We start from the raw sequence: 25,017 nt of genomic DNA, 5'->3' as shown, positions 1-25,017 counted from the left end.
TTCCCATAAATATATTTTACATTTATGTTTACAAGTGACTGAAAAGAGAATATCTGTGACACGCTTCCACCAGAAGAGGGCAGTCTGGTTCAAAGCATAAAGACAGCATGTCTACATTTTACAAATCAAAGTTGCATGTAGCTTTTTTTAACCTAATTCTTCTGATTAGCCCTCTTTAACAGCTCAAAAAAACATACTCAACTTTGTTTTATAGCCTACTTCATGACTTTAGAGCAACTAGGGGATTTAAAACACCTTCTCAAAATAAAGTTAAAACTGTTTAAAATAGAGTATGTACAAATATTAAATTGATTTGTGGTACATTCTGATTGATGAGTTGATATTAAGGCAATTAAGAAAGGACAATAAAGTGGCTTTATGTCAGATTCCTGTGTCTTTTGTTGAGGACTGTGCAAAGTTTTTGCAAAAAGTGCCATGTTGGACTGCTTAGGTCAAAACAGAAAATATGTTCAGAGTATTGAAGACTTAAGCTGATTTATTGTTTTAGCAACTGTTTGTGATTAACTGAATTTTATTTCCTTACATTTATGACCTCAGCATCTTCACTATGTAATGCACTGTCTGTCTATTTTTTTATAAACATTTGGCATGGTAAGGACAGAGAACAGCGGCATCTTTATGTGTTTCCCTGAACTTAAACAGGCTGTGTTGTGAGAAAATACTTCTGAAAATGACTTCCTGGTAGTGGTGAAATATTAACCTTTTGTTTTGAGAACTTTGTTTTACCTTTCAAATGACACTGACTGGAGAACATGTAAATGACTCTTTTGTTTAATGTAGGCATTTGTTGTCAGATGTATAATTCTATGTAATTTAACCTGTTTGGGTGAGAAACGATACGTCAGAAATGTTAAGTGTGTGTGTGTGTGTGTGTGTGTGTGTGTGTGTGTGTGTGTGTGTGTGTGTGTGTGTGTGTGTGTGTGTGTGTGTGTGTGTGATAGACTTGAGCTGCAGGCAGAGCCAGTTTCTACAGAGCAGTTGAGCTGGCTCGCCCACTCTTACGGACAGACGATGTTTGCATAAAGCTTGAGTGACAAACTAACAAGATGTCGAGAGATAAGATTTTCAGGCCAAACCACGTATTAGTCTAAGAACATTTTCTGCAACTTGATCTGGTCTATAGTGATACTTGTGCGTCAAGTAATTAGCTGACGCTGTTTTGCACAACTCATACACACATAAGTCCGAAGTACATCAGTCAAATCACGGTGCAATAAAATGATTCAGCAATCAAACAATCTTACCTTACCTAGGGCTCCAGAAAGAAGGAGTGGAGGGGTCAAAGCCCAATTGTTAAGATAACAGATGTAAGAAAGGTTCCTTGTGTGTGACACACAGAAGGAAACTGATTTAATTTTTTGTTGTTGTTTTTAGAGGAAAATTAGAGGGGATGTGATTTTGTTTTTTGCTTCAGTCGAAAAGGTCATTTATTTGATAAAGGTCATTAGCAGAGAAGGAAGGTGACTCACTGTACCGACTGTAATGATACATCCACTCTGTATTTGCCTTTTCACAGTGATTGAGCAAGTACATTTACTGAAGTATGCAAGTTGTTTTTTACTTTGATGTATTTTACTTGAGTATTTCCATTTCCTGCTACTTTAAACTTCTGCACCACAATTCAGAGGCAAATATCGTACTTTTACTACATTACATTTACTCAACAACTTTGGAATTTCAGATGAAGATGTTAGTAATTTGTCTTTTAGGATATGCCGATTAAGATAAGTTTGTCAACATATTGAATTAATCACACTCAGTCTCTTTACGTCATGTTACCAAAAATCACACACATGGTTTCTAGATGCCTTTATCCTGTCATCCCTGTCGCCTTGAAGCCGAAGGTGCCATGTTACAGTTTTATTGTGACTGGGGAAGTTTATGGCACGTCATCCTACTTTCTCTCTGTCCACATCCCTCTCTGTTTTTACCTGCCAAACTTTTTGATAAAGGCAAAATGTGACAGACCCGAAAAAATGATGTTAAATCTAAATCTAAACTAAATATATGTTTCTATTTCATCAATTGTAAGTCCTTTGTTGATTGTTCTTGGTTTACTATGAATACTCTGCTGGACATGTTGTTGCATTAGCAGTGGGTTTTTTCTTTAGCCATGCCAATGTAAGAGCAACATTGTTATTGAGTTTTCTTTTGTCTTAGGGTTTTTTGCTGTTCTTTTTTTGCTATTGCATAGGGATAGAATACTATGGGATGAAACCCTCTTTAATGGTCACACATGCAGAGCACACAACACACAGAGTGAAATTTGGCCTCTGCATTTAACCCATCCTAGTACCAGGAGTCTAGTACTAGGAGCAGTGGGCAGTTATTGTACAGCGCCCGGGGAGCAACGGGAGGAAGGGGGTTGTCCGGTGCCTTGCTCAAGGGCACCACGGCAGGGCCCAGGAGGTGAACTGGGACCTCTCCAAGTAGCAGTCCACACTCCACATTTAGGACTGTTCGGGGACTTGAACCGGCGACCCTACGGCTCACAGTCCAAGCCCCTACTGACTGAGCCATTGCCAGATATATATTACTGAAATGAATGAATTCTTGTTTCTTTAAATGTTAATCCTGGGTTTTAATGCTTTTTGGTTGCCATTTATTCGCGGTATGCGCTTTCTGTTTAATATGGAATGCTTTTACTTTGAAAGTATAGTGCTTTTTGATAATATTACTTGACTGTAAATTACAAACCCCCTCTGCACTATAACATCCAAAGCCTTCTGCATCCAAACTTTGTGGGCTTGCATAAAGAATGAATGACATATAAAACATAAAATAAACAACATATTTAAAATGATTGATTATTGACATATAAGTTATAACCCTGAATCAACAACATGAAACACTTTTTGTTAGGACTGTTGTGACTCGTGCATCCATCCACTTGCATATTTCAATGTGTCTTAAAGGTGTGCATCGTGTGTCCAGCTGTTGTTGGTGTTGCGGCTGCAGACAGGCCCTCCCAGTTAAATCAGTGCCAGAGAAACAGACGCTCCGGCTGCTGATTGGCTGAGCCCTGGCTCCAATCACTGAGCTGTAGTGATTCCTCTCACACGGGCCGGAGCAGGCGGCTTGTAAAGTTACGGCTCAGTTTCATGTCAAACAGAGAAAACAGAAAACAGGTTTTCACTACGGAGTGAAGTTACCTTTTTAATAAGAACAAAGCAAAAGGAAGAAAAAAGACAATTTGGATTAACTAAACAACCTGCTGTTTTTAAATGGACTGTCTCGGAATAAAACGATCGATTTTGTAATGAGAAAGGTCCAAACTTTTTATTATCGATGAAATGGACATCTTTATTTAAAACGTCGCCGGTGTGGATAATCTGAGTGAGGATGACTGCCCTGATGAGGAAGCTGCAGCAGGTGCTGTGCGTCCTGCTGCCGTGTGCTCTCACACTCTGCAGCGCGCAGACACAAGGAGGTGGGCAAACATACACACACACACACACACACACACACACACACACACACACACACACACACATACACACACACACACACACACAAATCCTCTTTTGTTTCCAAAACCAACACTTTTCACACTGAAGTATCCCAGAATAAATGTTAAATCCCTGCGAACACCTGGATTAGAGCTGTTCAGTAGGCTACTGCAGGGGGTTAGAAAACACCTGTCCTTCCTCTGCCACCGCAGACACGAGAACCTGTTCCGCAAACGTAGAGCTTGTTTGCTGTGAGTCACCTGCACCTCTCCCACGACTGTGTGCTTTCTCGCGTTTGTCTCATTGTTACGTCGGTGTAAGGTTGGGACAGACGAGCCCAACCTTACACCGACTGTTGACTGACAACCACAGTCAGCCCAAAAGATCTCAAAACTTTACCTTTGATTTGTCATGTTCTCAGTCTAATGAGATATGGAAGAAATAGTCAGATGTATTAGCTAAATAAAAGGAGCAATACCACAATGTGAAATGATAAATACTTAATCCTGCTTTAAATTGTAAAAGTGCATAATGTATTAGCGATTAAATACTCATTGGAAAAATGCATCAAATCCTCCTGATAGAGTGCTAATTGGAAATCTTTTGTATATTTTCTTTATAATGATAAACAGATAATCAACACAGTTGCAGATTCGTTTTAGCTTCATATTTTAGTCAATAGAAATGATTGAAATGAATGGAATGAAGTAACGAGTGCAATACTTCACTCTAAAATATAATGTATAGGAGTCAAATTAAATCTTCAAGTAGCCATAACAATTGTTGTCGAGCGCAGCACTCAAGTAATTGTACTCAGTTACTTTCCACCACTGAGGGTGGTGACATGTTAGAGGCAGAGAGGTGTTGTGATTTGAATCTCAGCTAGACTCTGTCCCCTGGCTGCAGGTGAAACAAGTGACACGGTGAGTTTGAGAGAAACAATGTGAACACCAGATCATTCATCTTTAGGCAGATGATGCTCAGGCGACAGAGCCTCTGGCACCTGAACTTAATACTAAAATCACAAAAACACAGTGAATAAATAAATCATGATCACATGAGAAGGAACATTTGATTGAATAGATTGTACAAAGTTACTATTGCAGTTAATATTCTCTTTAATCCATTACAAAATAAACCATGTTTGCTTGATGACTACTTAATGTCTTTCTAAAGAATTGGGAATTTCCAAAGTATGAAAGTGACATTTTCTGTCATCGGTCCTTCTCCTTAAGTAGTTGATGAACAGCATTTGTTGTGCAGTCAGACAGTTATGAAAGAGGTTGCTGTTGTTATGTTGGTGCAGGACGGTGGACCTGCATACCAACCAATGTTACCTGGCCAGCCATAATAAAATAATTCAAGATAATATAGTTTTTTAGTTCTGTGTATCTCGTCAAACTTCAAAGCCAGTTGTCATTTTAGATGCTTACTGCACTTTCATGAAAGAAGCAATTGGAGAAAACAATTTTACATATAAGAAGCATGATTTCACCCTGCAAACAAACAACACTTGTATCACTTTTATTTTCAAAGTTTTCAGTTTTCAGTTTTGCCAACGGAGGATAGGTTTTTTCCACATATGTCATCATGACTTTAAGAGTCAAGTTGATGTCTCAGATGTGAGATATTTTATGTATCAGATAGGGCTTTGCTTTACAAGAGTACGATGCCTCAGTGTAACATTTGATTTACCATCAAGAAAAACAACATTGAGTGGAGCCAGTTTGATTTGCTTCTGTACATTTACAGGTGTGACATCCAAATAACAGATGCGTCAAAAAGCAAATATGCTGCCGCTCCTGCTGCCAAAGAATAATGTTAAGCAACTCTCAGTCGGCGTCATTCTGATCACTGCATGCTATGAACACACTAACAACTCTTACAGGTTATTTTTGCACAGCCATTGGCTGTAAACCAGTGAATGCTCTGCAACATGGAATAGTTCATGTGCTCAGGTGTCTGTCTTTGTGTTTGTGAGCGTGCGTGTGTGTGTGCGCTCTCTTGTGAGGTATGCAGTAATCTCTGGCACAGCCTGTGCCAAGTTTCTGTTTACTGCAGTCATCGTCTCAACTGCTTTATTCAGCTTGTTTATCTCCTCCTCCCTCCTTTCTTTTCTTTCTCTGCCTTTTTGAAACCCTGTTAGCAGCGAATGAACATAACAGCCTAACCTGATCTGTGTTATGTTTCGTCATGTGCTATGTGACACTTTAGTGCCAAGGACAATGAGACCATTTATGCCCTGAGTTTATGTGCTGCAAATAATATTTAGCGAATGGAATAAGTAGGAAAGTGGACTCCATGATGAGACAGAGATAGAGGCTGCATGGGTCGCACGTCTTGATTCACTACTACACTAGTAGTTTTGCGGTCTTTCAAAATAGGGCCATTGTTTGCATGTGTGTTTATTGACTCTAAACCCTCCACCCCATTCCTTTTTTCTCCATCATCCATCTGCCAACATTGAAAGTCCTCTTTTGACAGAAAAACCCACTCAGCCTGTTGAGATGTTCGGCCTCCACAGCTGCAGCCTGTGCATTGTCTGTATGGCTGACATACCACTTTGTCTCAAACATGTGTGCACACCGGTTTGTCCCTTCTAGTGGGTTGTGCTTAAACTGTATGCATACTGTACATACTGTATTGGTGGAAGGTTCTTGAACATACGTGCGCAGGTGTTCATGAGTGTTTCCCAACAGGCAATTCAAGCAGTGTAGAGTCAACAATTCGTCCACTGATAGATTAACTAAGGTGGGGTAGATAAAGGGCTTCACCCTTGGGCAGCTCATAAACTGTCATCATTCCAACTGAATGGCTTTTAATGAAGAATGAGACGTTTCTGAAGCATGTTAGTCATTGCAACTTGATGTGATAACCCTGACTTGTCCCGTGCTACAGCGTGCAGAAGTATAAATGTTAAAGAGTTCATGTGCTGGTTTCTTAAGGAGAGCTCCCGGGATTTAAATTGCATGAAGTTGATCGATATGCAAGAAACAGATTTAAAAACATGGTGAAACTCGATACAGCAGAGGCCTAGATATTCCAGTATGTGTGGTTCAAGCTGTACAAGAACATGACTTGAAGATACTCATTAGGGTCTCTGTTATGCTGCATATATGTTAAATTGTAAAGACCAGAGTTATTTCAGAAAATCATACATTGGTAAAAGGAACAAATCATATAACAAACTAGTGCAACATTTCAGCAAAAGCAACCATTTTTGGATGTTGCATCAAAATAGTAAATTAAGAATCTTTTAAAGATATTTCGTCTCATTAAACCCTGATTAACCCTATGGTGTAGGCCTTTTTTTTAACATACTTAGTATAAGCTCCCTTCTTAAACAAACTGCAGGCTCCTGTTGACTAAACTGAGTGTGTGAAATCATCGGAGATCATCTTTAAAGGGTCAATTCACCCAAATAACAACACAAATATGTATTCCACTTCCCACAAACTGACACAAATCATGGACACACTATTAAAATACCTCCCTTTGAGTCTCCTGCCTCCACTCCAAAAACGCTGAAAGATTCTAATCACCACTGTAGTAAAGAAGTGGCGGAAGGACTTTCCAAAGTTAATGAAACCAGTTATGTATAAACACCTTGCAGGGGGGGGGGGGGGGGGGGGGGGGTGGGATATGTGTTTTTGTGATTTGAGAGAAACCATCCTTGAATATGTTTTTTGGTGCAAAGCCAGTGCTTGTAAACCCGATGTTCTCAGAAACACAATAAAGCGACTCTTATCAGGGCTTTATGGACGTAGGACACGCTCGTTGCACCGTCTCTCCCTAACACACACACACACACACACACACACACACACACACACACACACACACACACACACACACACACACACACACACACACACACACACACACACAGTGCTGTAGGTTAATAATGATTAGCTTTTTCATGCCCTTGTTGATCCTGTTGTTCTTCTGAGCTCTGTATTGACTCTGATGACAGTTGGAGGAATGTGTTTGTGTCGACTTTACTTCATGCGTGTGACCTGTGAGTAAGTGTGGTTAAAAAAACATTCCTCACATCTTTACTCAACAGTACAACAGAATAACAAGTTAACAAGACTGACTGATGCATGATGCTTGGACTAAGGTTATAGACTAAGTTAAAACAAATAACGAAAAAGCAACAAAACTAGAGAGCGTGTCGCGATGGGATCACAGTTGAAACCCCAAATCGAGCCACGGGCATTAAGTTGGGGGACTAAGACACTTTCCCTTTTCTTTCGACCCTTCATTTTGATTTCAACTACACACAATTTTGCAACTGAATGGTAAAAATCTCTTTACGGGCATGCAGATACTTTTAGTTTAATTTGCTCAAGTTTTTAGGCTAGATTAGTCTCTGAGATTCATGCCATCACTTATTATACCAAGCGCTAACATAATGACACTAAACCTGTTAAGGAAATATATAAAAAATCAATCTTTTCTGGAACTTAGGTAAAACTTAAGTAAAACTAGCAAACACATTGTGAAACAAACTGAACTGAACCAAAATTCAGTCAAAACGTAAAAAAGCGGACATATTATGATTGTTTGTCACGACGTGTACATTACACAAGTAATTGTTAGTATTCTCAGGCAAAGTATTGACATTTAGATTCACAGTCATGTTTAATGCTCTGCCCTCCTCTTTTCTCTGTGCTGCTTCTCTGCTGTCTGACATTTGAATAGCAAAGCAGCCTTCCAGTGACGCTGCATGGCTGAACTCCCACAGCTCGTAAACAAGGCCTTGTATGTTTCTCTCACAGAAAACGGCCCTGCACAATCCCCAGCTTGTTTCAAACGGTTACAGTACACTCATTGATAGTGTGCATGAACACAGTGGTTTGTAGTAAGGCATAAAACAGTCTTTATAGGGGCTTAATCTAGTCCTTGATTTAACAAAAATATCCATAGTTTTATAGTTCATAGTTAGTGTGTACACATATGGAGAATTTGCTCCGGTATTTTGTTGTTCTCACAACAAAGCTGAATAAATACACGGGCTATTAAATGTATCTGTAAGCCTATATAAATATAAATAAATAAAACATACTGAAATGTGATCATTATTGTAGTGTTAATAGGGTTGCTGTGACTTGTTGTAACACGTTTTTGGTAGAATATTGTGTTACTATGCCTTCATCAGCCATAATATACTGTAGCTCGTTGGTAATTTATTCACAGACATGTCCATTCATTTTATTTTATTTAAATATCCATGTTGGAAACACAGAAACAGACTCCAGTCATTGTCTCTCCAGTTAGAAATGTGTGTTTTATGTCTTTACCATCACAAATCTGTTTTTCTGCCATTTCATTCAGCCAATTCATTTTGTTTTTGAATGTAATATTTTAATTAGATTATGTATATACATCACCAGGTTTATCTTTCAAATATGTGTTTCTAATCCAAACATATTGACATTAACAAGAGTTAATTATTCACTTTTACAGTGAGGGTTTGTTCTGGCACCCAAAATGATCTGAGCACGACGGGAAATTCAGAGATCCAGTACAACCTGATGAAGGTTATTTACACCGACTGTGAGATAGTGATGGGCAACCTGGAGATTACCATGATGGAGCACAACAGAGACTTCTCCTTCCTGCAGGTGAGGCTTTCAACTAGTGGTACACCGAGCCATCGACTTGGGCTGATTAATGCCATTTTGAGGTCATCTGCTTTATTTACTGTATTTCTTTTTAAAACCAACCAAACCAACAACAGGAAACTACACTAACACTTGTATGTAAGTTTACCAATGTCCATTTTCTCTCAGAAACAAGGAGAAAATAATATATTTCTTTGCTGCATAAAAACAACAACAAGAAATGGGATTTTTAGAAGGCCATTAGCTCTTGTTATATAATTGGTCGTAGGAACCGGAACCAATTGTGTGTGTGCTCGTGTTTTCCGCGGAAAGGTAAACAGTTGTATAACCATGCCTCACACATGTGACGTTGCTGAATGGAGTTTGATTGGAAACGCTGTTGGAGTTTAATGGAAAAGAATCCAACTAACTAATAAACGGAATCAGAGGCCAAATGTGAACTTTTGTATCGGACATCAAACAAGGTAAACAAGGTAATCTGTGCGTAATTAACCACAGCAGTACAGCGTCACCCCAGCGGCTAAAAGCGTCAGTTAAACCTTAAAGGCATCTTGTATCAGCGGCTGGCAAATGTTTCAATAATAGATTCCAGAAAACCGCTGTCGACTAATACTTTGAGGCATCACCGCACGTTTACAGACTTTCACAGATGTGTCACTGAGAAAAACTGCATGGTAACCAGTCTGGACAGGGATATGGATTAACGTGATGCCAAAATACTTCCCACATCTGAGTTGTTTATCTCCGTCCATAGGGGATGTTGTCTTCGTCTCAAATGAACAATGAGCTCATTTATGTCCCCTTCCAAGTCCTTTTCTATTAATCTCTTTGATTAATCACTGCACCACCGTCATGGTGACTGACAACACAAGAAAAACACACCTCTGCTGCCAAGTCGTGACTCTGATAACAATCACCATGACTAACAATCAGAGCAAAGGTGTTTGTACTTCTCTTCTTTCTATTATAGTGTTTATCATTTACGCATCCTTAAATAGCCATTTCTGAAAACAATTACATTTATGATTTATTTTTGTTGAGTTGAAAACTTACATTATTCCCAATCATTCCAACATTGTTAGAGAAATCCATTATTTGATTCAAGGTAAAGGTCTGTTTAATTTGCTGTATGTATCCCTCTCTCAATACATTTTTATCCAGTTTAAAGCCTCATGTTTACAATACATCTATTTTAATATGTTGGCTGTTTTAACTGACTGAAGGATGTTAGTCATCAGACATATGTCTTAGCAAACACAAGGGGCACTCAAACAGCATCAGAGAACACTTTCTGTTTCTTCTCTCTGTGATTTCACTGTGATTTTACTCATTTTAACCACTGGGTATGTTTGATTTGGAGAGGAGACATCTGCAGATAATTTGGCTACTGGTACAACCCTTCTGATTTATAAATATTCCTAGCAGAAGCTGGCTGCAATGTGTGCCACCAAACTCTGCCTTACTTGTTGTTTTAATAGAGGAAAGGTCCAAATTGTGTGTTTAATTTATCTTTCTTCATATTTGTTCCTCCCTGCAGTCTATCAGGGAAGTGACGGGCTACATCCTGTTCGCGGTCAATGAGTTCAGCCGCATGCCTCTGAACCAGCTGCGGGTCATCAGAGGCAACACGCTGTACGAGGGGAAATACGCCTTGGCTGTGATGGTGAACTACCAGAAGGACGGGCAGCACGGCTTGCAGGAGCTGGGCCTGACTCACCTCACAGGTACATAGGAAGTCACTCGGTGTGTGTGTTTAGGTGTCCGAGGCTGCAGGGCAGCAGGTGACTGGTGAAGTGCCTCTACCTCATTAATTTGGCCACCTGTGTGTGAGTGTGGGTAAACAAAAACATGTCTCACTGAGTTCAGAAAAAACAAAGAGTGCACTGATTCATCATGACTGATGTTAAAAGGTCAGTTTAACCAAAAAACACTGTTGCCTCTGGTATCCAGCATTGCTTGCAGGTTTGGAAACATTAGTCTTGTCCACTGTCCCAAAGAAATTGAGATGAATGGAATTGTGTTAGTGATGCTCAAAGATTTAAAAAAATGACATCTGACAAAAACTAAACAGTGTCCTCACTACTATGTTAATCCGCATATCTCGCTGCAAACACCTTACACCTTGGAATCATTTTGTAAGCATTTTCTAGATAAAATATTCCTTGAATGAAAATTGTTAACACTGCATTATGTTTATCATTCTAGATCAGGACACACAATAACAGATTATCGTGACCAAATAGCAATATTATCGTGGTATATCTCGAAGGTTTGGGAAATAAAAAAAAGATAATTGAATAAAAATATCATTCAAATATCAAATTCATCTTTTACTTTTAATTAATTTGTGCATTTTGTCTCTTTTATGTGCAATTATTTGCACACAAAGCACAAGTATAGATGAATAAAAGCAAAATGATCAACATATGGGAAGTGAAAATATATGTTGGTGTGTTTAAGTGTGGGTGCATGCAGGAGTTGAGATAAGGAGGTATTCCTGGTGACTGTTGGAGCTCACACACCTACACACTGCAGCCACACCTTCAGGAGGGTGGGGGGGCTGCAGCAGCGGTGTATGTAGGTGATGTGAAGTCCCAGGAATGTCTCAACTGCCACGGTAACATGAGCGCATTTCATGTATGAACTGTAGTAAGGGATGAGTCATGGGCTCGCCCGGGCTTGCTCTGCTAATTGTGTTTTTGCCATTTAAATGTTTGTGTTCCGCCCACAGAGATACTGGAGGGAGGAGTCCACATCATCCAGAACAAGTACCTGAGCTATGCCCCGCAGGTCAACTGGCTGGACATCGTGAAGGATGCAAAAGCTGAAATTATTATCGAGGGCAACGGGCCTAAAAGTGAGTAGAAAGGGTGACAATAAGACATATTACCTTACATGTTTATGTTTTATGTCTAGGAGTTACGCTTTGGTCTGCTTTACAATGTTAACATGCATCTACTGCAGAAAGGCTGTCACAAGGAAGAGGCTAAAATGAGAGCCACACACTACTGATGATAGATAGTAATAACATAACAAATATTGATTATAGAAAGGTCATTACTTTACCCCAAAGTCTGACAGAATAGATAGAATAATTGAGTGAGAATATAATGTTATTTAAAAAAAATGTTATCCCTATTCACAGCTCACTCATTATTCCTTTTTGATTTGTTTTAATATCTAAGATGAAAGTTTCCCAGGTTAAATTGTAAATAATTAAAGCCTCTTGTTGACCCAGACTATAAAACATGTATTTTTTTTGCATAATGCTTTATTAATCTACTTGCAGAAATACTGAAAACGATGAATGTGCTACATTTGTTTTTTCTTAGAGCCTTGCAACGCGGCATGTGGAGACCTTCCATGTTGGGATGCAAGAAATGACACATGCCAGATCTGTGAGTGAAATCATCATCACTTTATTTCCCAAGCAACAAGCAGTTCTGTAGTGAGGGGGTTTCAAGCATTTCAATCAACTTTTAGAGAACTTAATGTTTATTGAATCAAGAGAGAATAATAAATACACACTGGAATCCCCTTGTTTAAAACCATGTTGAATAGAAATGTGTTAGATATTTTGTGTAAGGAAAATAGATTTCTTTATGCACTGGGCATTTTTGAGATTTCGGAGGAAAGAAAATATAAAAAGAAAAAGAAATGTAACCACTGCTGCAATAAATTAACAAATGCTCATACACTCTCTGTTTCAGTGACCAAGACCGTGTGCGCGCCTCAGTGTAACAGCCGATGCTTTGGTATTAACCCGAGCGAATGCTGTCACATCGAGTGTGCGGGAGGCTGCACAGGATCTCTGGATACAGAGTGCTTTGTGAGTCTGCTGCTTAAAGGCCTTTTTACACAGGGCACATTTCAACATGTCACAATAAGAAAAAGAGGATCTCATGATTTGACCTTAAGGGGTATACTGTATATGAGGTCCTAAAGCAACTGCTCCATTATCTGTATCAAATGCACACATTGATGCCACCAAATGAAACAATACAAATAGAAAGTAGGCTACTACAAATAAACTGGAATTAATATATATAAATATAAATTATTAATATATACACAAAAAAAGATAAGGTACATATATACAACCTTCAAATTGCTTTTTTAAATCAACATTGCTCTGCACACTTGCTAAAGAACATTTGTGTGGACATCTCAGTTCATTTGTAGTGCTGCGCGAGTATGACTAAAAGTATGTGAGTAAATCTCACTGTAAACTATTTAATCATCACCAAACTCGGTGTCATTGTGACCGATCATAACTCAGCTTTATGCACACACATACTTTTAGCATGGTTTAGGAAACGGGCTCGGTGTTACAAGACGGGTCGAGGGGTTTGGCGGCACCGCTGCAGACTCTCTGCACGGAGGAGCAGCGGAGGAGCCCGGGCGGTGCTGCAGCTCCTGATCGGAGCAGAGACACACGTTCACTAAGCCGAAAAACTATATCTGTAACAGAGATTTACTATTTTAAAGTAAAGTCAACACATATCGACCCTAAATATAGTCTATATTAAGAACGAGAAAAGATTTTAACATATATATCGTTTTTTGTAAACATATGACAAATGTGCGAGGGTGATCACGTCAGAGCATCGTCCTATGTGCCGGGGCTGAGCCCCGGACAGCCCCGGCCCAATTTAACCCCTGGACATAAGCACCTGGAGTATGAGCTGTGTTGCTGACTTTGCTATCTGTGTGACGTTTGCAGGCCTGCAGGAACTTCAACAACTCGGGTGCCTGCGTGCCTCTCTGTCCGCAGACCCTCATCTACAACAAGCACACATTCAAACTGGAGCCCAACCCCAACGCCAAGTACCAGTACGGCTCCATCTGTGTGGCCCAGTGCCCCCGTGAGTCCACACACTCATAGTCACACACACTCGCAGGTCAAAGTTGATGGTTCCCCAGATGCTTTTGTATACATATTTTATTAGTTAAAGAAAATGTGTTAAGATTTGTTTACAGTTTTTGAAGTGGCAGGTAATCTGTTTCCCCAGTAGATTATGGATGATGATTGATTCTTCTTTTTCTTAAGTATTCACATATTATATATAGACTAAGCCTGTCATTGGCAGACCATCTATTTGTATTGTCTATATATGTTTTGAGTTAGGGGCCTGCTAAATAATAATTTCTTTCTACCCTTGCTGCCACTTTCTCGCCCTTTAATGTTTAAATAGAGTTGTATTTTGACTGTGAACAAATATAAAACAAATGAAATACTACTTGTATATTACCCTGGTCATATATGTTTAAGTCACTTATTTGAGACTTACCTTGTTTCTTTTTCACAGCTAACTTCGTGGTGGATGAAAGCTCATGTGTGAGCAGTTGCCCTTCTGATAAAATGGAGGTGGAGAAAAACAGATTTAAAAGATGTGAACCCTGCGGAGGCCTCTGTCCAAAAGGTGTTTAAGACAACTGAACAGTCCATTTCCAATACATGGATTAAATAATATATATATATATATATATATATATATATATATATATATATATATATATATTTGCAAGTAAAAACTCTACAGTAATATAAATTATTATGTGTAAGCAGCATGTCTAGCTGCTAAATGTTGAGCTGATTTGAGCTACTTTACTGTGCAGTTGGCTAGTTAAAGCTGCAAAAGATTCATCAGATTTGTTTGTTGCTCATGTATTTTGTGTGTAATATCTTTAACGTTAAATAGTAGTAAATTGAATATCTGCTGGTGGTTTCTCACTGACATTGCTTCTTTATCCTCCTCTCAGCTTGCATTGGCACAGGCAAACAAAAGATGCAGACGGTAGATGCTCAGAACATCGACAGCTTCATAAACTGCACCAAGATCCAGGGCAGCCTTCACTTCCTGGTGACTGGGATCAAAGGGTAAACTTATCCTAAGTACTTCTCATTCGTTTTTATAAAATAAAACAAAGCTTTTGAGGTATTTAGTAGGTAAAAACTATTTTTTTTCCTTCTTGGTTGCTGCCTTTGCAATAATTCTCTCAACTTTTTTTCTATAGTGATAAATATAACAATGTACCAGCCCTCGATCCAGAGAAACTGAAGATCTTCAACACTGTGAGGGAGATCACAGGTGTGTGTGTGTGTGTGTGTTTAAACTGTCACTGTATTTTTACATTATGTCACGTCACAGTGTTTGTAATCTGGAACAACACTGTTTTTATTTTCAGACATCCTCAGTATCCAGTCGTGGCCTGAAAGCATGTCCGACCTGTCTGTCTTCTCCAACCTACAATCCATTCAGGGCAGAACTCTTTTCAAGTGAGCCTGTTGTTTTTATTTTTGTTCTAACAATGGTTTTGCTTTGTGAGTCATGTTACTATTTTGTTGTTGTATTTCTCATTGCATTGCAGACTCAACGTTCACTGGCATACATCTGATTGTCTTGTATTTATTTGTTTTCTTGTTGTGCCTCTGTTTTACCGCGTGTAGAGGAGTGAGCTCTAAAAGGTACAGTTATTATTTCACATGCCTGCCTCTAGCCATGCGCAATATTTCTATTTAAAATTACTTTTCTTGGTTTAAGAAATTATTAAACCATAATATTCATGAGCATTTTTGGTACTGGGTATCAGGTGGTGGGGACAACTCTTAAAATGTTCTCCTGGTTTTCACGCATGCTCTTTCTTTTGAAAATCATCTGGTGTTTGGCTGGAAAATGTTGGTGTCTGCTGGTTGTATTCTATGGAGTCAAAGAAAGGCCCTAACGATTGGAACCTTTTAAGCAACTGAACACGTTATTGCTATGCTTAATAACTTTTATGTTTAAGCATTTCAATATTTTATTCTAGAACAAATAGCTTGAACAATAAGCAATTTAAACACAATGATTGTGTCCATAATGATTCATAATACTCGTATTATTGTTATAATAATTATAGAAAAACTGCTTATTCGAATTCAAAATCTGTTTCTATGCTTCCATAGTTTTTAAAGCAATATAAAAACATTGGCATTATTATTCTCTTACCCAGCATTTATTCACTCCTCACTTTTTCAGGGGCTACTCTCTCCTGGTGATGAAGATCGGCTCTTTGACCTCCCTGGGGTTACGTTCGCTGCAAATAATAAACGACGGCGGCGTCTACATCACAGGAAACAAGCAGCTCTGCTATCACCACACCGTTAACTGGACACGTATCTTGAGCAGCGGCTCTCGCCTACGGAATAAACAAATCGACGTCAAGGAGAACAGACCGAGAAATCAGTGTGGTGAGTGAGGAGGGATCTTTTCATACCCCAAAAAAGTGTATTTGTTTTAAAGTACACACAGTGTCATTAATATGATATGGTGTATTATGGAGGTGTGTGGCATAGCGGGTTGTCCGTAGGTGTTCGGATCAGGGGGTCACAGGTTCAAACCCCACTGCAGTCAGCATGTCGTTGTGTCCCTGGGCAAGACACTTCACCCCAAATTGCTCCTGTGGGGATTGCCCACAGTATTGAGTACGTAAGTCGCTTTGGATAAAAGCGTCTAACAAGTAACATGTAATGTAATGTAATATTAACATATTAATTTCTGTAAATAACAACAAAACATATTAAATAGATACATTTAAAATATAATGAATTGAAAATGAGAACACAATAATAACCAAGGGGTCAAGTGAGCAATGATTTATATCATCTCTTTTTGAGATGAATGTTTTTTTTAATTAATATTCTGACTATAGAAGAGTAGAGTATGCGATACATGTTGATCGAATGTTTGATAATCTTCAGGTTGAATACCAAAGATAGTTGAGCGGGGTTCACATAGTGAAACACACAAAACATAGGAAACTACTTAAACTATTAAATACAATTAGAAAATAATAGTTGACACCAGTTACTTTGTCAGTGTTAATGATGATACTCTCCTTTTTGTTGTTGTCTGTAGTGAGTGAGGGCCATGTGTGCGACCCCCTGTGCTCCTCTGATGGCTGCTGGGCCCCGGGGCCAAACCAGTGTCTGTCCTGCAAGAAGTACAGCCGGGGAGGAACGTGCGTGCCAGATTGCATGTTCCTGACAGGGTGAGTCTTTAAAGAATAATTAATCAAATGAATAATAAAAGCCATAGTGTTTGTCTTAATGTGAGTAATGTTTGCTGTGGCGGAGCCGTCCCAGGTGTTTCAATCTTATCTGCAGTCCGCTGAAAGAATTATAAAGTGATTGACTGTTTCGCTTTGATTGCAGAGAGAGGAGGGAGTTTGCCTCTCAGTCAGGAGAGTGTATGCCCTGCCACCCTGAGTGTAAGGTCCAGGAGGGGAAGCAGACCTGCTTTGGCCCGGTATGATTTCATCTCCTCACTGACTAACAACTTTAAACAAGAGGCTGAATAGCTGCGCTGCTTAACACTGATATTCTCAATACAAGTTCTTGAAGATCAAGAATTGTTATAAAAGCTTGTTGCTGCCCCCTAGTGACCTCATACTCCATATTGCCACTGACTTTGAAACATTTTCGTCCACTTGGCTTCAGGGCTGCCACTTACAATTATTTGTATTGTCAATTCATCTGCCTATTATTTTCAAGATTTTTCATTTGGTCTTTAAATTGTCAGAAAATGTTTTAAACATTTCTCAAAGTCTAAGGTGATGTCCTTAAATGTCTCTTTTTGTTGGTCCAAAACCCAAATATCTTACCTTTTTAATATGATATAACACAAACCGTTTCTACAGTATTAACATCAAAATGTACCTCAAGAACCAAAACTAAAAGTACTTATTCTGCAGAGCAGCCAATTTCAGAAAGATATGTTATATTATTGGATTATAAATATGAATCCTTTAGTGTGTTTATTACTTTAATGTTGCAGCTGGTAAAGAGACTTTTTTGTAATACTGTATAGCCTGTGGATTTATCCAGGAATGTAACTATGATAATACAAGATACATCATTTGTTACAACATTTAATATCATTAATCTCAATTTTCAAAGTAGCTAATGTTATCAAATCAATGTAGTGGAAGGAAACTACAATAATTGCCTCTGAAATGTAACGTATAATATATATATATATATATATATATATATATATATATATATATATATATAAGTTTATAAGTGATAGTGGATAAGTATGAAGTCATAGAAAATGGAAATACTCAAGTAAATGACCTTGCCTAACAATTGTTCTACTGAAAAGGGCTATAAGAGTTATCAATAATGTTGGATATCTTGAACACACTAATGTATTATTTTTGAAGTCACACATATTGAAGTTCACTGATCTGGTTAAATTTAAAATTAAAAACATTGTTCATAGACAGAGAGGGTGGGTATAATTTGAGAGGAAATCTACATTTTAAACAACTCAAGGTCAGAACAACTCTGAGAAGTATGAGTATAACAATCTGTGGGGTGATTTTATGGAATGGTTTGGAGCAGGAGTTAAAACAAAGCACAAGCATAATTCAGTTTAAAAGGATGTACAGAAACACTTTTTGGGAAAACTATGAGAATGAAGAGAGGTGACTGAAGATGAGAAATTATTGTATATGTATGTATAAATGTAAATGTAAGTAGGAATAACTTGCATAATGACTTAAAGGACAATCATTGATCAAGTAAGGGGTGGGAATTAATAAGCATTTGCTTCCTCCTACTCCCTTTCGGACACATATGATTTATTATTATTAATATGAAGACTTTTTTTTGTTGAATATATAAATATTATCATGAATGTGGATAAATACTGTATTTTAACAATACGATATTCTGTTTTTCACATTTTTTATTTTTTATTTGTTTAATCTGTTCGAAATAAAGATTGAAATGAAATGAAACAGTACTTGAGTAAATGTATTTAAATTCTTTACATCAATGAAAATAGTTACCGATTATTTTTCTGCTGATCAGCTCATTGATTAGTCATCAAAATGTTGCATTGCTACTTTTCTTTTGTCTGTCAAATAAAGCCTCCTTTCTCCTCTTCAGGGCGCAGATCAGTGTGTAGCGTGTGCCCGCTTGCAGGACGGCCCGCACTGCGTGTCCTCGTGTCCCGAGGGCGTGATGGGAGGAGAGGAAGTCATCTTCAAATACGCCAACAAGAAAGGCAGCTGTGAATCGTGCCACAAAAACTGCACCCAAGGGTAAAAATGAGTAGAGCTTCTTTCTCTGTTTTCCTATCGAAGCTCAGATTGTGTTTATTTCAATTTGACCTCTTTTCTGTTTAGGTGCTTCGGCCCAGGAATTGGAGAATGTCTCAGGAAAGAGCGCTTTATTTCTGGGTTAGTTGCTCCTCTCTAACTAACATGTTTTTATTTGTATTTTAATTTATTATAAAGTAATGAGTCATTCTTTCTCCCTTTTCACCTGTCATCAGACAATCGACCACAGCCATCGTACTGGGAGTGATTGCCTTGCTCTTCGCTTCATTCTCGATTTTTGTGCTGACTGTTTTGTACCGCAGAGGTCTCGCCATCCGTCGTAAGCGAGCCATGAGGAGATACATGGAGAGTGGAGAGGTCAGTCAGAGTCTGAGGTCATCTAGTGCAACACTAAGACATTCATACAGAATAGGGACAGCTATAAACAGGAAATCGGTCGACCAAAAATTAAGAAATATACAGGAAAAAGGAGTTCAATCACTCATACCACGATTATACACTCGCCTACCAAGCATTTCTGTTATTCTTGATTTTAAGAAAGGACATAAATGGGGGGAATATATTTTTTTTTATTGTGTCAGTTCATCATTCAAGATTAAACCAAATCTCTCTAGGTGCAATGTGTTAGTTATTCCTGTTCTGAACAGCTTCACTGGAGGGCTTTTTTTTTGCATAGTTTGACTAAAGGGGTTTTTTCTTCCTGCAGAGTTTTGAGCCTTTGGATCCGGGAGAGAAAGGAGCTCGGGTCCACTCTCGGATCCTGAAGCCGACCGAGCTGAAAAAGATCAAGCTGCTGGGTAACGGAGTGTTTGGAGCCGTCCATAAGGTACTGGGGATTGTGGAAATAGTCTTTTCAATCCTTCTCTTGCACAATTGATTTTCATCAGGTAATTAATACATCTATTTTTATTTACCTCGCAGGGCATTTGGATCCCTGAAGGTGATACAGTGAAGCTTCCTGTGGCCATCAAGACGATTAACGACCGCACCGGACGACAGACTTTCTATGAGCTGACAGACGTAAGAGAAAACATGAATTATATCTCCTGTATCTAAAACTCACTGATGGTAGGCCCAAAATGTGGCTCCCAAAGTTTGTATAGCTGGCTACTCTGAGGAGTCAATTTGCGTTCGGAAGTTTGGTTCATTTTGTTATCACTTATAGATTGTAATGGATTGTATAAATAGACGTCTGAAGATTTGCAGTGGAAAATCTGAATTGACAGTGGATATTTCTGACCTGTATTGATTTTCTCTGACTGTCCCCTGCAGCACATGAGGACCATTGGGAGCATGAACCACATTAACGTGGTCAGGACTCTGGGGATCTGTCCCGGGGCCAGCCTGCAGCTCGTCACGCCGCTCAGCGCTCAGGGCTCGCTGCTGGAGCACGTCAGGAACAGCAAGAACAAACTGAGCCCACAGAGGCTGCTCAACTGGTGTGTTCAAATCGCAAAGGTAAAGGACCAACCCTTTCATTGTTTGTGTGTGTACTTGTTTTTAACCACAGCTTGGTTCATTCCCCTGATACCAGGAGCACTTAAAGACGTTTGTCATTTCTCATCAGGGTATGTATTACCTGGAGGAGAACAGGATGGTGCACAGGAACCTGGCCGCCAGAAATGTTCTCCTGAAGAATAATTACACCGCCCAGATCTCAGATTACGGCGTTGCAGACCTGCTTTACCGCGATGACAAGAAGTACTTTTACAACGAGGTCAAGGTGTGTAGCCCAGCAGAAAAGATATGATACTCAGTAATTTGACCAAAGTTCATCAAAGAGACTTTGACATGGATTTATATTGCCCTCTGCTCCTGTTTACTCATATAAGACTCGTATGTTTTCACTGGAGTAATCAATATAGACAATTCTCTGTTTATGTCTTTAGACTCCAATCAAATGGATGTCTTTAGAGAGCATCTTGTTCCGCAGATACACACATCAGAGCGATGTCTGGAGCTACGGTGAGTTTTTAAACCAGGTAGTCCCAAGTTAAAGTAATATTAAGTGTTTATGAAAACCTTTATTTATGTTTAATGCCACACTAAATCTTTCAGCTTGCATTTTGTTATTGCTATAAATAGTGTATCTTGTTTGTAATAGTTTGTCACCACCTCTATATAATTGTGAACTTTTAATATAATGTATGTGAAGGCTTAAGTAAGCCCTGTGTGGGTACTTTCTGCACTGTATTATTATTTGTTATATCTTGTCTTTATGTAGTTTATTTTTTAATGTGCAAATAAACTTTAGCTAAACAAAACGTAATCCTTCATGTAGGTGTGACAGTTTGGGAGATGATGTCCAATGGTGTAGAGCCGTACACTACGATGCGTCCTCAGGATGTTCCTGATCTGCTGGAGAAGGGCGAGCGTCTGTCCCAGCCTCAAATTTGCACCATTGATGTCTACATGGTCATGGTCAAGTGTGAGTGTCTTCTTCTATTCTTCTTTTACATCTGGTCTGATCTACTAATTAACCGAAGCAACATATGCCTTTTAGCCATGCTAGCAGCAGGATCTAGGGGGAGCAATATTGGACTGTTGGTCAGTTCACCACTTTGATTCAGACTGAAATACAGTATCTCAACAACTATTTATCAGAGTTCCATAATATTTGTTACATTCATTATCCCTGCAAGATGAATCCTAATGACTTAGGTGGCTTAGCGACTTTTCATATTGCGCCACAATTATTTCATTTTCGTGAAATGTCCTGACTAAATTGTGTTCTTATTTCTTATTTACAGGTTGGATGATTGATGAGAATGTCCGTCCAACATTTAAAGAGCTGGCAAATGAATTTACGAGAATGGCAAGAGATCCGCCTCGCTACCTGGTGATCAAAGTAAGAACGCTGTTTGTTTATCAGTAACCATGCAGTTTGTATGTCAGTTGTTTTCTAAGTTTGGTTTCTTTTAGATGCAATATGCTAATTAAAGTCTCACCTCTTTTCACCAGGAGGACTGCACCCTGCAGGACCCACCCCCGGATGAACTCGCCCAGCGGAGCGCAGACCTGGACGACCTGGATGATCTGGGCATTGAGCTGGTGGAGCACGAGGAGGAGGAGGAGGTGGATGGTTTGACTCCGGCCCCCCACTCCCTTTCTCAGTCCAGGAGCCTCAGTCGCCTCTCAAGGATGGACACTCACAGAGTAAGAGTTGTTCTTACTGTTGAATTTATGTCCAGTTTATATCTAGAAATGTGTTTTCTGTCAACACCCTAGAGACTGACATCTTACTTCTGTCTTTTTTTGTAAAGGTGATTATTACATCATCAAACATGGCTGGATACCTGCCTATGACTCCAGGATTTGACAACCCAGGACAGGTAAAACCGGCTTTTGAGGTGTTGAAGTATAATATGTAAACTTTCTGCATCAAAATATAGAAGAAACTGACTAAGGTGGTGGTGAAGACAACAACCTCCTTGATCTCACGCCTACTTCATAACATCACTAAAATCCATTGTTTGTTATTGTTTTAATTGGGAGTCCTCTAGAGGCAAAAAATTACATATTTTGTGTCAGGCAGGTGATATTCGTCTGCACACACTTACAAAAATAGCGACATATCCCCTTAAGTCCCTTTGTATGTAAACTATTTTTCATTTTTTAATGTACATAAGCCAAACATTTTTAAAGCTGTTATCAACATCATCCAATTGTCCTTCCTGTTGCCATTTTAGTGATGCATGTGTGTTTGTGTTGTCTTGTGTAGGCCATGTGGCAGTCGCGCTCTCGACTAAACTCAGCCCGCACTGTGTCTGAGAGCTCGGAGGGCTGCGGCCCGACAGTGGAGCTGGAGATTAATGAAGACTTTTCTATGACCGGGAGCCTGAAGAGACGACGTCAGCGTGAGGACAGCGCCTACGTCTCACAGAGGGACAGCTTTTCCGCCGGGCCTCCAGAGACACCATCACCAGAGATGGATGAAGAGGACCAGAACGGATATGTGCTTCCTGGAGACAGCCCAGGCAGAGGTGATAGCACTAATCAAATTTGTTCTCTATTAAAATTATATTGTCAACCATCTTACATGGAAAATTGCTCTATATGTCACATCCAACTAAAGTAGGGTATTTACTTGCGTATATAATGTTGTAGAACCAAACGTTACAATCTTATGTGTTAATCAAGCCCATATTGCCTAGCCATAATAAAACAGACCTTATTCTAGGCATCTCAGCAAAAAAACATTTTTTTTTTAAAACACTGACTTGGAGACAAGTCAACAGGGAGGGCAGAAATGCTGACTAATTTCTGGGTTTTAACACTCATTCTTATGGCACTGTAATTCACCAGCGCATTTGTATTAAAAGGCTTGTCTTGTAAAAAAAAGACAGTGTATCCTCATTATGTGTTAACTACCTTACACAATATTCTAATGCGAACCTTAATTTATAATGTTTTCCTTTCTCAGATACATTACTTTCCTCGGCTCGAGCTGCTCCTGGCAGGATGAGCAAGTCTCATTCAGCGAGCCTCCTGGACGACCCAGATGAAGAAGACTATGAGTATATGAACAAGCGGACGTGTCTAACAGCTCCTTCACCCAGGCACAGCAGCCATTTACTAAAGCCCAACAAGAAGCGCACCTCCTCCGTGTCGTCACAAGCGACAGCGTGCTCAGCTGACACCACATCCTCAGTGGAGGTCAGGGGGGCTCACACAAGAAGCAATCACGACTCTGATTCAGAGCAGCAGGGATCTGATGATGTAGAATATGAATACATGGACATCAGGGGTAGTGAAAAAGATGCAAGCCCTCCAACGCCTGAGCCTCCTCCTCTTCCTCCTCCACCTCCTCCTCCTGCACCAGCAAGTATGGTCAGAGAGGTGGAGGGTGAGGCGGGGGAAATGGAGGATGAATATGTGGATGACAGTAACTATCATTACACAAACAGACAGCCGAAGCTGCGTCAAGCTCTTCAGGACAGGAAGGAGCTGAATGTAGAGGGAAGGGGCGAGGACGAGGCGTATGAGTATGAAGACATGGACTCCTTTGCTGCCCTGCTGCCTGGAGACGCTGTGGTGTACCACAACCTGCAGAGGGAGGGGGAGGGAGCAGTAGGGGGCACAGAGGCACATCGATCGGGGTTTGAACCCAATGTCAAGGTGCGAGCTGGAGTCGGGGTTGGGGAAACAGCAGCCGCCGACAGATCTTTTGACAATCCTGACTACTGGCACAGCAGGCTGTTTCTGAAGTCCAAAGCAGTGCCTACATGAAGAACGTTTTTAATCTCATGAACTTCACTTTGAGACATTCTCATGAAGGACCCAACATACAATCAAAAGCCATTATCAATGTAGCCTATGACACATTTTCAAAAACCCAACATGTGTGACTTTTTCACAGCTTGTATTTTTTTCTCAGACCAATGTTTTAGGGCATTTTCCAAAACTAATAGCACTGAGTGTTGAAAACTTTACAGGAAATGAACAGATTACAAGCTATATTTTTCTGTTTACATTTTTAAACGAAAAAAGATTTTTCTGGAGAACAAATGTGTTTGTTTGGAGTTTGGACTTTTTTGTTTCGAGACCTCTTTTAATGATGATATATGCAATACATTTTCTACTCATTAAACATATTTTGAATAACTATTATGATGCACAAACTTTTTATTTTTTAACTTACCTATATAACATTAACATGTGTATAATATGTGAATTGTAGGTGCGTTTCCTCAGTCAGGTCTAATAATAAACCATGAAAAGTAATTCTGGACCTTTTCAGCAGCAATTTCACAGTGATTTTAGGGGGAAGTTGTTACTATGGTTGTTACGTCACAATGTCCATGTTTGCA

The 25,017-nt window shown here is 39.3% G+C and overlaps 1 protein-coding gene across 1 annotated transcript; it reads left to right on the top strand.

Annotated features, from left to right (window-relative positions):
- Nucleotides 1–3,090: 3,090 nt before the first annotated feature.
- Nucleotides 3,091–24,814, top strand: erbb3a (erb-b2 receptor tyrosine kinase 3a). The gene is made up of 29 exons (XM_034138957.1): nt 3,091–3,451; nt 8,940–9,097; nt 10,635–10,821; nt 11,829–11,954; nt 12,430–12,495; nt 12,808–12,926; nt 13,821–13,962; nt 14,407–14,520; nt 14,861–14,978; nt 15,116–15,189; nt 15,287–15,377; nt 15,549–15,566; nt 16,117–16,328; nt 16,996–17,128; nt 17,292–17,385; nt 19,035–19,189; nt 19,274–19,327; nt 19,423–19,564; nt 19,914–20,033; nt 20,129–20,227; nt 20,480–20,665; nt 20,775–20,930; nt 21,097–21,172; nt 21,489–21,635; nt 21,958–22,055; nt 22,169–22,363; nt 22,471–22,539; nt 22,929–23,190; nt 23,631–24,814. Exons 1-29 carry the CDS (start codon nt 3,364–3,366, stop codon nt 24,434–24,436), a joined length of 4,305 nt encoding a protein of 1,434 aa, XP_033994848.1. The 5' UTR covers nt 3,091–3,363; the 3' UTR covers nt 24,437–24,814.
- Nucleotides 24,815–25,017: the final 203 nt, after the last annotated feature.

This window comes from Trematomus bernacchii, unplaced genomic scaffold (genome assembly GCF_902827165.1).
Source record: "Trematomus bernacchii unplaced genomic scaffold, fTreBer1.1, whole genome shotgun sequence".
NCBI lineage: Eukaryota > Metazoa > Chordata > Actinopteri > Perciformes > Nototheniidae > Trematomus > Trematomus bernacchii.
This window is presented reverse-complemented; position numbering and strand designations above follow the sequence as displayed.

Bases quoted from the DNA above. Each gene is read 5' to 3' on its own strand.
- erbb3a (XM_034138957.1), top strand. From the start codon at position 3,364: ATGACTGCCCTGATGAGGAAGCTGCAGCAGGTGCTGTGCGTCCTGCTG. The intron at 10,822-11,828 runs GTACATAGGAAG...TTCCGCCCACAG, and splicing joins GGGCCTGACTCACCTCACAG to AGATACTGGAGGGAGGAGTC. The intron at 11,955-12,429 runs GTGAGTAGAAAG...GTTTTTTCTTAG, and splicing joins CGAGGGCAACGGGCCTAAAA to AGCCTTGCAACGCGGCATGT.